General features: G+C 37.5%; 1 protein-coding gene across 1 annotated transcript in view; it reads right to left on the bottom strand.

Annotated features, from left to right (window-relative positions):
* The window catches only part of dnah12 (dynein, axonemal, heavy chain 12), a 260,737-nt gene that overhangs the window by 25,426 nt on the left and 219,750 nt on the right, over positions 1–15,561 (bottom strand). Inside the window, exons 59-63 of the mRNA XM_060835852.1 lie at positions 14,701–14,841; positions 11,124–11,282; positions 6,023–6,167; positions 1,254–1,404; positions 681–934 (exon numbers count right to left, since the gene is read on the bottom strand). Coding sequence (XP_060691835.1) covers positions 681–934; positions 1,254–1,404; positions 6,023–6,167; positions 11,124–11,282; positions 14,701–14,841 — 850 coding nt within the window. The remainder of the gene's footprint in view (positions 1–680; positions 935–1,253; positions 1,405–6,022; positions 6,168–11,123; positions 11,283–14,700; positions 14,842–15,561) is intronic.

Genomic DNA, 15,561 nt, shown 5'->3' on the forward strand with positions numbered 1-15,561 from the left:
AAGTTGTGATAGTCTATGGAAAATAATTCACTAAAACAAAAAGTATTGCATGGACACAGTATAGAGAGAAAAAGTTTGTTTTGTTAGAAGGGCTTAGCTAAAACACCTGGCTAAAAATGTTTATGGGTCTGTAAAGAATAGGACAGAGATATAATGTGTTTTGAATTTCTCAGATAAAAATCACTTTGTCATATGTTTTGCCATTAGTTTGCATTTTTACTATCTTAAAAGTTGTTGTTATACACCTAATAAATCTGTGAATGCCTAACATTCAATATCATTCAATATATATAACCAATTCAATATTATATAAACAATAACACATATCCTCCAATATTTCAAACTGTAGACAGTCTATTCTCTTAAGTCAAATTATTGAATAAATATTTTATTATCACAAGCATTAACAAAATAAATACAAATGATTTTTTTTGTCAAATTATATTGTAGTATTTAAAATTTGTTTTTCATCCAAATAAACCTGGATCATATAGTGATTTGGCTGATCAATGTATAAGCAATTCTAGAATTGAATATATCTGCTCCAACATTATCATAATTTTAAAATTACCTATGTGCTTTATTTGTCACTACACAGCAATATTTAGATATGAGAAATATACAAAAGATAATTTAAGTTATCAACAGTTTTGTTATATCATGAAATACTTTGTCAGTACCTTAGGAGAGGGGTAACTGGTGAGCCAGAGCCTGAAGTCTGGGTGACAGGTGTCAGCGCTGAATTCTTCACAAATCTTTTCCAGAGTTGACATCCAAGACACAGCAAGGTGGCAATTCTGTAGACACACCCAAGTACCATCAAGCATACCTTCTTTAACCATTTTGGCAGCAATTGGGCCTTGTCCCTGACCAAGCGAGATGGACTGGAATTGACTTCGATCCATGTTTTTATCATTTGTTAATTTTAATAAACCTACAAAGATTCATAAATGGAAGGAAATGTGTTTAGTCTCATAGTTTGTTTAAATGCAAAGTAAAGCTAAAAGTTCAGCTCTACATTCTAACTTGTGCAGTAGAAGAGAGAAATGCTGAACAAAAGGAGACTATTGTACAATAAAATTCTGTTGGCAATTGTGGGAAAGGAGCACAAGATATATATGTCATGAATTAAGTGCAATTCCTTTTGAAAACTGTATGATGGCAGTATATTATTTGTTTAAAAGTTGAATACACACACACAAAAGAATAATTTCTATGTATTAAAATTAACAAAAAACAACAGGTCCACTCACTTGCCATTGGATCAGCCCCTGGAGAGAGTATAAACAAAAGTGGTATTGCGGCGTTGGAATCTGCATAACTCTTCGCTAAATCAAATGGAGGCGGCTCCACAAACCTCTTCCCAAGCTTTTCAACAACAAAATTTGCTACAGCTGGGATGATCTGAAGGACAGAATAATTATTTTTAAGAAAGATGCCCTAATAATTTTATTAGCACCCCCTTTTTAAAAATGGTTTGTCTCACAGATATCAAGGCGTTTATGTGACAATTACAAAAATGAAAGAACAAGAAGATTAAATTTCCTCAAACTTTGGCTAAGTGCCAATTTCAGGAACTTTCATGGAGGGTTACTTTCTGCAAGCTCTATCAAGTTTTAATGCAAAATTTTATGAAACTCACTCAATTAACTATGAACAATTCTTTCACTGAGCCACTCTTGCACCGTTTTGCACCAACAGTGGAAGTTTTGCTAGACTTTCTAGGGTTACTGTCACCTGTGCCATATTTAAAATCCTGTTGAAATGCTGTAAGCCAGGAATTGCCTTTCACAACTACAGGTTGTAAAGAATTGTACCAAAGATGGACAATAGAGGCAAGTTAGCATCCCACTTTGCTGACAAGCACTTGGAGGTCTCATGGAGATGAAGGTAGATGGAAGCACCATTGTCTTTTTTCAGGACTGCCAGAGGAAACCACAGCACCAGGACCTCTCAGTCTAGTCTTAAGCTGCCACCCAACTCAACGTGATGTCCAGGTCCAAAGGAATACCCACCAATGCATGAAGAAGGTTAATGATCTTTTGTGCTCCATAAGAGTAATTGCCAATATCTACTGTGTGTAATCTCACACTAACTCTGACTGTGCCAATGTATACACCTCCCATAAGACCATAATAATTAGAAATACGAGTAGGCTGTTTGACCCCTCGTGCCTGCTCCAACATTCAATGGGACCATGTCTAATCCAACATTCCCCACACTCACTTTCCTACCTTTTACCTGTAACTCTTGACTTTTCTACTGATCAAAAATCTAGCTCAACTTTAACTATACACAATGACTGTGACTCCTCAGCTTTCTGTGACAAGGATTTCCAAAGTCTCACAACCCTCTGAGAGAAGAAATGCTTTCTCATTTCGCTCTTAAATTGGCCCCTTTATTCTGAGACTATGCCCTCTGGTCCCAAACTCTTCCATGAGGAGAAACATCCTCTCAGCATTTACCCTGTTAAGCCATTAAGAATCCTACATGTGCCAATGAAATCCCCACTCATTCTTTTAAACTTCAGTGAGCAGAGTCCTAGCATGTTTAAACTTTGCTCATGAGACAATCCCTAAGTGTCAGGGATCATCCAAGGGAGTGTTCTCTAAACTGCCTCCAATGAAATATCTTTCCTTACATGAGGGAATCAAAACTGCTCAAAGTATTAGAGGTATGGTCTCATCAGCACCTTGAAAGGTTGCAGTAAGGCTTCCCTATTCTTATACTCCAACTTCTTCAAATAAGGGCCAACATTCCCTTAAACTACCCGATTAACTGCTCCAGCTGTGTCCTAGCTTTTTGTGTTTCGTGCACAAGTATCCCAAGTCTCTTTGTTTGCAGCTTTCTGCAGTTCTATTAATTTGTTCTCCATTCCAAAATGAATAACCTTGCATTTTCCCATATTATATTTCATTTACCAACTTTTTGCCCACTTACCTACACTATCAATATCTTTCTGTTTATATCCCTCTCACACCCTGCTTTCCACTTATTTTCACACAGTTTGCAAATTTGGCTCCAGTACATTTACTTCCTTCCTCCAAGTCATTAATATATATTACGAAAAGTTGCGGACCCAGCACTGATCCGTGTGGAACCCCACTGGTCACAATCACCAACCTGAAAAACAACTGTTTTCCCCACTTGCTGTTTCCTGCTCATTAGCCATTTCTCTTTTCATGCCAGCAAACTGGCTTCAACACTGTGGGCTTCTATGACTAAACCTTGTATGAAGTACCTTGTTGAAGGCCACCTGGAAGTCCAAATACAACATATCTACTGGTCCCCCTCTAGCCACAGTGCTTGAGAATTCCTCAAAAAACTTCCAGCAAGTGTCATGTTCTACCATGCCCACTGTTGTACAACATCATCCCCCAACCACTCTTACCCACCACATCGTCCCAAATACTAACGATGCAAGTCCTCTACGCTTCCTACTCATGAACACCTCTCTGCCTTTCCTCCACCTGCACCTAACACTATTGCTGTGCCGCCAACTTTCATCTTACTCAATTCCTGCCTTTGACTTATTGCAGAAGAAAATAGCTAACAATTGGGCAGAGAGGGCCAGTATGATTGGTGGGATGCTTGTCACTGGGGGAGGTTCGGCAAGATGGATGCCTAGGGAAGATGATGGTGAGCTGCAACTACTAGCTAATCACTCTGACTTCCATGTTGGGAATTAGGGCTGTCTAATTTCTCTCTGCTTCTTAGGAAAACTCCATTTAAATAAAGCAAGATTAATAAGCTATTAATACAAGAGAGTTACAGTTTATGCCACAAGATTCTCAGACATTTTTTCTTAATGTCAAGAATCTCATTTTCTATATTCTCTGTTTTCTCAGAACTGTTTTGCCAGTGCCCATGCCATTCAGAGGCTGAGAAAACTTTTTCCAGTGTAATAGCAAGATAAACCCAGTTCCTTCTTTGTACCTGAAAATTCAGTCACTGAAAATAATTGTTGCCTCTCCTTGATTAAATAGGCCATGCAATTTGAAGTTACAACAATTTGATCACACGTCAAATAATTAGGGCGGCACGGTGGCACAGTGGTTAGCACTGTTGCCTCACAGTGCCAGAGACCCGGGTTCAATTCCTGCCTCAGGCGACTGACTGTGTGGAGTTTGCACATTCTCCACGTGTCTGTGTGGGTTTCCTTCGGGTGCTCCGGCTTCCTCCCACAACGCAAAAAAAAATGTGCAGGTTAGGCGAATTGGTCATGCTAAATTGCCATAGTATTAGGTGAAGGGGTAAATGTAGGGGAATGGGTCTGGATGGGTTACGCTTCAGCGGGTCGGTGTGGACATGTTGGGCCGAAGGGCCACACTGTAAGTAATCTAATCTAAAAAAAATTCTGTACCTGGTAGAAAAAAACTGAACAAAAAAGAAGCTGTAGTGCATCGTTCCACCAACTCTTTTCCAAATAGATTCCATATTATTTCATGCAATCAAAAAAACTTTTAACTGAAGACAGTCCACTAAAGAAATGAATTATAGAATTCCTACAAGTGCAGGAAGAAGCCACTCAAGTCTGCACCATCCCTCGAAAAGCATCCCACCCAGACCAAGTCCCCCATCCTATCCATATAACCCCACATTTACCACAGCTAATCCATTGAGCCTACACATTCCCAAACACTGTGGGAAATTTAGCCAATGGCCAATCCACATCTTTGGGAGGAAGCCAGAGCATCTAGTTGAGACCCACACAAGCACGGGGAGAATTTGCAGACTCCACACAGTCACCCAGACAGTCATAGGACATAGAAGACATTAAAGAGTGCAAATTAAAGAAGTGTTTATCTAAAACAACTGTCTGATGAGAAAAGGAAGCCAGATTTTTATAAAAATGCACATCTCAAAGTACAGAAGTAAAATCAGATCCATTTGCATATTCTTTGGCACTCAGTTCTGCTAGATAAAAGTACAATTACCAGGAGCACAGTTAATTTAAGATAAATTTAGATTTACCAAGTAATTTTGAAAGTTAGGTGATTTATTTGAGTTTCTGTGAGAAGTTGATTTGTTTTGAATTATCTAGTTTGATTCTATTTCAACACTCTCCAAGTAGCCTTCGACAAGAAATGTGCAATTTTAGCTTAGATAGTGTGGGGTTTAAGTAGGATATCAAGTTTTGTAACCAACTAAACTTATAATCAAAATTGAAACTCCAGCACACCATTGAAAAAAAGTACTATATTGTCAAAGACAATATCTTTATTAAAAGTTGTTAACCTGAAGCCCATTTTTTTGGTAATTTTTGTGGCAACTGTAGCCCTGGACTAAGAACCAAGAGTCAATAATGGTAAAAAATTGATTTTGATTGAATGATGGGAATGGTTTAGCAATTGTGGAATCAATAGAAGGAAAACCAAATAATTCAAACAACTGGCAGCTGATCCACCATCAGTTAACTTGCAATTCCATTGAAACTGAATTTGACCCTGTATGTGTAATTCCATACTGCAAATTGAAAATTGATAAACTGGTACTACTAAAAACAAACATGAAAATTACATGATTGTCACAGAAATCAGATTGTTTAGCAGCTTCTGGAACATGAAATTGCCACCACTATTCAATCTGGCTCTTACTGAGTTATAAAGGCCCTTAATTCCTTTACGGCATCCAGAAAATAGGAATAAATGCTGACTTGTTATTTTTGACCATTTCCAAAGGAAAAGGAAAATGGATATTAAAGATTCTATATCAGTAAACCAGAAGGTACAGTCAAAATTCCTTACCCAGTACTGCTAAAGAAAAAGTTAGTGTAAATATTCATTTTGGTGCAACATAACTGCCACTACTCTTCACATTTCAAAGTAATTTATTACTTGGAGATGTTTTGATTGGCGCAGATGCTGTAAGTGAGACCTTATGTTGTAAAATTTAAAAAATTGGAATATAACAGTAAAAATATGCAGCAGTTAAAGAAATTAAAGCAGTTAACGTTTGTTCAAGCAATCAAAAACTAAGAATGCATTTTCTCATTGAAAAATGAGGATTTATTCGTCTTTACCTTATCTGGCCTAAGTGCCCTGAGAATGATCATCTTCTGAAGTTCATTGATTTTGTGATCCCAAGGTTGTGGCAAAGAAACAATGTGTGGGTCTTTACTTTCATAAATCTTGCGCCATTCTCCTGAGGACTTGGCGAAATGATCCCTAATTGGAAAATGGGGAAATTGTTAAACTTTCAGTTTTACATCTTGCTATTTCAGGATGTTACTGCTTTGTCACTGTCACATAAAATAAGAATCGAACTTTGCAAAGTTAATGACACTTTTGAGTTTTTGAACTTTATATTCATATGAATGTAACAAATATCTATTCATAATTTCAGTTGAAGAAAGGAAAAATATGCAAATATGCAGAATACTTTTAGTCAAAGGTTAATAAGTTATAAATATTAGGCAAGTCAAATCTTCAAATGGGTAATCAATAGACTAAGGGAGCATTTCTCTGCCTGTATACTCTTGATGGTGCTTAAAAGTTTCAATTAATTAAATAATAATTAATACTACTTTCCTTATAAACTAACGTTGAGCTTGATCATTTATGGCTGTTTAATATGTTGACAACAGCATGCCATTCAAGCAAAAAGGAAAAAGTAGTAGTGCCTGAACTAATCTGAGAGAAAGTCATTTTGCCATGGCTGCAAGGACCTAGAACAAAATATGATTGATACGTAGCGGGTACTGAAAACTGATGGATGTCACTCCTGACAATTTCCAACACCTTACCTGTACTCTTATCTTCAACATTAGCAAAGCTTCCTGAAGCACGCATAACAGTACATGGCAAACAATTGTAGCTATCCCTCAATCCCTGACCATCACCGACAAGACCATCACTGGGAGCCAATAAATGTGATTTAGAATATTCAAAAATGAATACAGTTTTGCTAATATTGGGTTGTACTCAATACTTTAATGTAGACAGTCATTCATACAGCCTTATGTACCTTTTGAAAAATTAGGTTCTTATGCTTGGATTGAAAGTTTGAAAGGTCTTGTAAAACAGTTCAACCAAATTGCTGCATAATTCGTGCATGCTGTGCTCTGCATAATTGCATCAAGCAAACAGGGGAAGGAAGCTTAAGAATGAGGAAAGTGGTAGAAGAGTCTTCCAGGAAGAAGATGAGGACATTAAGCAGGAGGACATCACCTTTGCATGATAGAGTACAGTAGCATCAAGCACAACCAGTCAAAGAGGACCTAACTGACTCCCAGCTCCGGTAGATGTGAGTTGGGTGCAGTGACCACTCATTGACTGTAAATTTGTTCCTGTTTGAAAGGTCAGCAATCCCTGTTCTTAGAAGCAACTACAGCTTGTGTGTGCTTGTTTTGTTTATGATTTTATTTGCATTCACCAAATAAAAGTGAATGTTTTGAACCACTTGAAGGCTTTCCTGTAAATGATAGTCCCACATTGAATAATGAGGAAATTGCTAGTCTGTACTCAATTTGGATAAAGAGTATCACTGCCTCAGACAGGGTTGTAAGATGGGAGGAGGACATGTTGCTTAATACTTAAATAGCAATAGATGGAAGATTGTGCACTTGTATGTGCAATGGTGTATTAACCTTGCCACCTAAGTGCCCTGAGAAGCATTGGTTTGTAGTTTCTCTTTCACTACATGCACACTGAAGTACAATTCTAGACTGCAGTCCAACAACATACATTAACTACAAATCTTTGTTTCCTGTCACACAGCTAATTTTGTATCCATGTCACTACTGTCCTTTTTCTTTAGTGAATTCTAAGTTTGTTTACAAGTCTGTTGTGCGATGCTTCAATAAATCCCTTTGGGAAGTCTATTCTTACAATTACAGATATTGTGTTACTATTTGGTTAAGCACCAGTAACTTTGTTTCTCACTTAAAATACATGAGAATAAAGCCTAAAGATTGTACAGTTTTGAACAAATTAAATTTTGTTTGACAAAGTTAGAAGACTACAGAAAGTAGAATATATACACAAAATATACTCTACTATTCAGACATAACATGAGATAACAATGGGAAACAATCAAATTATGGTCAAAGACCCCAGATGGCATATCAATTGTAGATGTGGTCATAACAAGTCAAATGGATTTCTCAGTAACAAAGCCCTCTTCCCTCCCACCAAGATGTGAGTGACACTGTCCTTCATGCCCGAAACGTCGAATCTCCTATTCCTTGGATGCTTTAACCAGCAACACATTTTCAACCATAATAAAACTTTGTCCACTTTACAAGGCATTCCAGTTCTTTACATTTGAAGATCTACCTTCACAACTGTCTCACAAACTGTTCTGTCATGGAACACATCAATGAGAACTAACATTCTAGTAGTTCAGTCTCTTTCCTTGGACTGTTTCTCCCTGGATTCATGAGATTACATTCCAACATCTACTCATACTACAGTTCCAGCTCTTTTGTAGATAGCTAGCTTCACTAAACTGACAGTACTCCTGGGTTTCTCCAAGTTCCAGTATTTCACAGCTGAACCAAGCAAATATCATAAGTGGGCTTCCTTCATCACTACTCTTAAATGAACTGAATCATTAATGGCTTCCAGAGCTTCTTTGAGACTCGAATCTTAGTTGTGACTAATGCTTCCCATGACTTTGCTAATTCTAATTATCTCAAGCCTGCTACAGCTGCATAGTTTTAACAAGGAGCTTTTTCTCCTGTTGCAGAACAATCCCACTCACTTGTGCTTTCTTGTTCCCATCAAATGGGTCCCATGGTTGTAATATGACACCACCAGGACCTAATGGGTGCAGTCCTGTTTGCAGCTGCATAAAAAAGAGAGCATGGAATACAGTCCCACTCTGTGCTTGCACCAGAATTGCCAGGAAATTGTACCCCTGGTCCTTCACCCAAAGGCAACAAGTTTAAGTGTCTTAACATCAACATTAGTCACATCAACCCTCTCTGTAACTTCACCAAACTTCTCCAGCATGTTATTTAAACTGAATTGTTTTTCACAAATAACTTGTCTTTGCCAAAATGACGATTCATTACTTACTGAATTATTGTTCAAACAAGTTTCCTCATGAATGAGGTTAATATTTTTTGTTCTTGATTTAAAATTTTGTTGGTTCTGTGGATTGTAATTCTGGTTTGACATTCTTATTATCAAGTCTACTGACACTTAAGCTCTATTCACTTTATCCCTAGTTATTCCAACATCACTGATGAAGGAAACTTTATTTTTATGTGTCCATTGTAGAAGCAGTAACTTATATTTATCATAATTTCAAAACCAAACAGGACAATAAGAAAACCTGTAAAAGTCATAGAAAATATAGAAGTAGAACATGCAGATGACATTGCATATAGTTCTGGTCACCACACTACCAGAAGGATGTGGATGCTTAGGAGAGGGTACAGAAAAGGTTGACCAGGATGTTGCCTAGTATGGAGGATTTTTGCTATGAAGAAAGGTTGTCTAGACTGGGTTTGTTTTTACAGGAATCAAGAAGGTTGAAGGGCAACCCTAATAAAATTGTGAATGCCATGGATAGAGTCAAAAGTATGAGGTTTTTCCTCGGGTTGGGTGGGTCAATTACTAGGGTTACTGGTTCAATGTGTGGGAGGTTTAAAAGAGATGTGCGAGGCAAATGTTTCACACAAAGGGTGGCGAGTGCCTGGAACATGCTGCCAGAGGAGGTGGTGGAAGCAGGCACAATAGCAGCATTCAAGAAGCACCTGGACAAATATTTGAATAAGAAGAGAATAGAGAGATACGGATATTGGAAGTGAAGACAGTTTTAGTATGGAAGAACAAAATGTGTCAGTGCAGGCTTGGAGGGCCAAAGGGCCTGTTCCTGTGCTGCATTGTTCTTTGTTCTCTTTGTTCTTTGACAAGCAAAATTAGAGGAGGAAAGAAAGAATGACAACAATGATAAAGAGAAATTCAGTTACAGGAATAGAAAAACACAGATATTAATTACTATTGCCAGTGAACAGCATCACATGAGATCAGCTAGTTTGATAGTTTTAAAATTTATTTTGTGTTCTCATTGGGGAGCCTGCACATCTTAGGTTTCAATGTATCAGACAAAAAAACATGAACATTATAGTCGACAAATCAGAATTAGGTTGCCACAAGCAGTGAGTAAAATGTCTTGTCAATCAGGGATGGCAGTCCTAATCAAAGTGAAACATAGCTGCATCTTTCCTTGACTGTCCAAGGTTTGGTTGAAGCATGGAAAGAGAAACAAATGTAGGTAGTAAATGCATGAATAACGAAGACTGTTGGTGTTTGGCTGTAGCATGCAGGGTGAGATCTTCAAGCGAGGGCAGAAGAGTACAGCAAATCTTGTATGTATATGTTTTAATTTTGTACCTCCATAAATTAACATTTCTGATCTCTGTAGAGGCTGATAACTTTTAAAAAGAAATGTAAATGTACTGTTAACAACAGAAATGATGACAGAACAAGGTTTCACGTCTTAAAGGTTTTATAACAACAAAAAGTTAAAAGCACTATTACTAAACACTATCATTGTATGCGAATTACATTTTAGACTAAAGAACAGAAAGATTACCACAAGTCAAAAAAATACACTTCAAAGGAACACTTTCTGCCCTGAAAATACTGAAGGCAAATAGCCAGGGCATGTCCAGATTTGAAGCCAGGACCTCTCACATGCCACTTCAGTACAAGCTCCAAAGCCAGAATCATACCCCTTGACCAATGAGCCATTGGCTTATCTATATAGTGTATGCATTTTTAAAACAAAATGCTTGGTGTTAAGGTTCAATGGGCTTACATTTCTCCATAAAGTGGAGAATGGGATGAACCTCATATAGGAGGAGAAAGACTGGGTAACAGCAGTTAAATTGTAATAAATAATAATAATAAATGCATCTTCAATTGTATAACTTCTATACAAAGGAAAAAAATTCTTGTGTCATATTTTGAAAGTATCTGTGAAAGTTTTATCACATTTAATGAGGGGGCCTAAGAACTCCAGATTTTCATGAAAAACTATTCTAGTTTTGATTTTTAAAAGTTATTTCCTTGTACTTTTAATCTGATATAATATGGTTATTTAAAACTGGTGAGAAGAATAATAACCAGCCTGTAACAATGTTGGCAGACTGGCAAAAAGCTAACTATTACCTTAGTCCTTGTAAGCTTTGTAGATCACTTGCACGACAGATCTCATCCCAGCTCTTGTCTTGCAGCCAGGATGGATCAGGGTTTGCTAACTTGTTCTGCAATCCTACACCCCCTGTTAGCAGGAACATAAATTCGTGATAATTGATGTCGTGTCTTGCCCTGGATGAAAAGGTGGAAAATAAACGATTAATTTAAGTAATTCAAAGGTTGCTTGAGAGTTTAAAGTGAAAGATTTCCTTCTTTCATTTCAGTATGGTAAGGACAGAACAAAAAATGTAATGATAAAAGTTACTTAAAATGGCAGAAATCCAGTTCACAATGAACACTGGAAGACAATGTGAATGTTACTAAAATGGAATCACGAAATACTGAAACCATAGGTTTTCTTTAAATTTGTTTATGAGAAATAGACTTTGATTAGATTAGATTAGTTACAGTGTGGAAACAGGCCCTTCGGCCCAACAAGTCCACACCGATCTGCAACCCACCAGACCCATTCACCTACATTTACCCTTCACCCAACACTACGAGCAATTTAGCTTGGCCAATTCACCTAACCTGCACATTTTTTGGACTGTGGGAGGAAACCGGAACACCTGGAGGAAACCCACGCAGACACGGGGAGAATGTGCAAACTCCACACAGTCAGTTGCCTGAGGCAGGAATTGAACCCGGGTCTCTGGCACTGTGAGGCAGCAGTGCTAACCACTGTGCCCATGCTGTCTGGTCCAACATTTATTGTCTATCCCTAATTGCCCAGAGGGTATTTAAGTGTCGACTGCATAACTGTGGGCCTGGAGTCACATGTAAGCCTGATCAAATAAGGATGGCAGATTTACTTTCTGAAAAGATATGAGTGAACTGGATGGGGTTTAATAACAACTGGCAGTGGTCACCATTAGACTTGCTTTTTATGACAGATTTTTATGGATTTCAAATGTCACCATCTGTCATGGAGGGATTTGAATCAACGTCCTCAGAAAATTAACCTGGGGTTCTGGATTACGCGTCTAGTGATAATACCACGACATCACTGCCCAGGCACCCCCTTCAGTGAAGTTACTTTCACTGAAATGCATTATTATTGTACACTAATGTACACTTATTTCATACTTTGAAATTTATGCAAAATATAATCAAACAGGAAAGGTTGCATATGCATTGTGCTTGGGTTTCATTCCTATTTTCAGGAAACGTTTGCCAAACTAGTCAAATGTGGTGTAATAAGATGATTGAGGTTTGATACTAATTGAGGGATAAAGACTAATGTGACAAAAGGAGCCTGAGAAGAATGGATATTATAATAACAATTACAATCAGTAGATCACTGAAACTATTTAAAGAGGAGGCAGATAGATTTTTTGACATACCAGTGGTGAGTTGAGGACAATGGGGAGCTGGCATGAAAGAGGACTTAAGGCCTGGGCAAAGCAGGCATGATCTAATTAGCAAGGCAGGCAGGCTTGAGGAGCTGAATGGCTGACCACCTTCCCTACCCAATGTTCTTATGTTCTTACATGTTTGATTGTAAGGCATCTTGTAACCATCACTGAGCATACCTCCAAATGACGATCATCCTGATGTTAGAATTATGTCTCCAGGAATTTATCCAATCATTTTTGGAATGACAGAGCTGTGCCAGAAACAGTAAACCACAAATATACAGAAGACATTTTCTGGATCATATTACATAAATAAAACAGAGTGCTAGAGAAGCTCAGCAGTTTTGGTAACATCTATGGGGAGAGAAAAAGTTAATGTTTTGAGTCCAATCTGACTCCTCATATTACTGAATTCCTTGTGATCTACCAAGGCAATTAAATTATCCTGTCTTGTTGTTTTGCCTGCAGCTTTTGCCATGTTTGGGCTTGGCATCTTCTTTGAACACTTCTCGACTGTCTGACAGCTGGGTGACATTGTAGTTGCTTGTAATAGAATCATAGAATCCCTACATTGTGGAAGCAGGCCTTTCAGTCCATCAGGTCCAAACCAACCCTCCAAAGAACATCCCACCCAGACCACCATCCCTACCCTATCCCTGTAACTCTGCATACCCCATGGATGATACACCTAGCCAGCACATCCCTGGACACTATGAACAATTTAGCATGGCCATTACACTTAATATGCATCTCTTTGGACTGTGGGAGGAAACCAAACACAGACTTGAGGCGATCATGCAAACTCCAAACAGCCATCCGAGGCTGGAATTGGATCTGGGTCCCTGGTGCTGTGAGGAGCAGTGCTAACCACTAAGCCACTGTGCTATCCCTTGTTGTTTTGTCTATCCACAGATTCAACTCAAACTATCTTTCCCACTCCCATACTGTTAGCTCTGGTGTAGTCCAAGGATTTATCCACTGAACCTCCCCTTTTATTTCTCAACTACCTGCTGCATTTTAGCAAAATTGTTTGAAAACACAGTAGTCAGTTTTCATGGGTATATGCAAGCATTCAGTTCCACCATTGAATTACTTCTCTTGACAATTCTATTCCTGTAAAAGAAGAACAGCAATTTCCTCAAACTAATACTGGGAAAACAGGAGCTATCATTGGTTCCACAAAATCCTTTCACGAGACAGCAACTACATCCTTCTCCCCAGCAACTGAGGCTGAACAAGACTTTTTGTAAGAGTTGAGTTATCAGCCAGATATTCAAGCCACTACAAAGACCAGCTATATCTATCTCTGAACCATTACTGGACACCACTACTGCCTTCGCTCATTCATGTTCCAGTCTTGACTATTCCAATTTACCCCTGGCCAGCCTTTTACATTCTACTGCGTTCTGATGAAGTGTCACACCAGACTTGAAAAATTAACATTTTTTGTCTCTCCACAGATGCTGTTAGATCCACAGAGTTTCTCCATCATTCTGTGTGTTTGTTTCAGACTTCCAGCATTAAGACTGATATGCTTGTATCTTACTCTCTGTAATCTTGAAAGTCACCCAAAACTCTCCTGCCTATGCCTCAACTCACAACAAGTTCCATTCAACTAATACTCCTATGCTCACTGATTTACAATGGTTTTAAGTAATGCAGCACAGGAGTTTTAAAATTCTCTTTCTTGTTTTCAAATGCCTCCATGACATTATCCCTTTCACCCCCATCCCCCCAGCCATTCAGGATCTCTGCTCCTCCAATTCAGGCCTCTTGAGCATCCCAAATTTTAATCATCCACTATTAATGTTGTGTATGGCTAATACTTCACTTCTTCCTCATCCAGTTACAGTTAGATGTTCTAACAATTATTATCCAGAATATAATATCCACAAAAGTATTAGAATCCACCAACCTCAAAATTATTTCCAGCCCTGTATGTAAATAGAAAAATCACAGTTGTTTGCCCAAACTGCTCCCTGATTTCAACTAAAATGTAATATTCTGTACATTTTTCTTTGAAATCATTTTATATCAAAACTGTAAACAGCCATATAAAAGTGTTTATCCAATGCCTTTCTATATTATTAAATAATTGTATGGATATCATCAATATGTTTAATTGTTGTCAACAAAACACATTTCTTCACAAATTACTAACGGTGAGAGAGGATTTTATAAAAACAGTTACTTACAAAAGTAGATTACAGCATAAAAGGAAGGAAAAGAGCAGCTTGTCCTTCTCAAATAGAGAGCGGCAAACATTGGAATACAGGTTATAAGTGAAGTGATCATTCAGGTAACGAAGACGCTTCTCCAAGATTTTAGACTTATTACTAGTGAGGAAATCATAAGACCATATATTATGAAACCAATTATCAAACTACATTCTACAGTATGGATGTTTAAATGTTTTGACTTAGTAACACACATAGAATGGAAAATGGCAAGTTTCTTATAAACAAAAATAATATAAAGGACCAAATTTAGGAATTTTAAAATTTGGATCAAAAGACTCATCATTCTTAGAAACTTTTATAAAGAGAGTATTTTTGTTTACTTCAGGCCTTTATACTCCACTGGTCAGAATAATTCACCTTTGATTTATCTTGATTTGCTTCTTTTTGGCAATAATGCAGGCTATTTCATTTTCTCATTATTCCATACAGTTTATATATATTATTGAATTATCATAGCAAAACAAAAAAAAAATTCAAAGGTCTATATCCAAAATTTTTACTTGTCTTTTCTCTTTACAAATGTGATGTTAAACATTTTTATTTCAGACCTCCAGGATTTGCTGTTTTTCAAACATTTCACATCCTATGTTTTCACCAAATCTCTTAAATAATATAATTTCTAAACTTTCCATTTCAAAAACTAGATTAATTTCTGTTATTTCCCCCACTTAACCTATCAGTCTTGATGAGTACAATACCATCAATCAATTCTTCCTTCTGGCACACTCAAATCAAAATGTATTTTCCTTCCTGATTTATTGGCTCTGATCTGCTTTCCATCCCTGTCTTGTATCCCTTCATATTTGCTATTCCAAT

Source organism: Hemiscyllium ocellatum, chromosome 14, assembly GCF_020745735.1.
Source record: "Hemiscyllium ocellatum isolate sHemOce1 chromosome 14, sHemOce1.pat.X.cur, whole genome shotgun sequence".
Lineage (NCBI taxonomy): Eukaryota > Metazoa > Chordata > Chondrichthyes > Orectolobiformes > Hemiscylliidae > Hemiscyllium > Hemiscyllium ocellatum.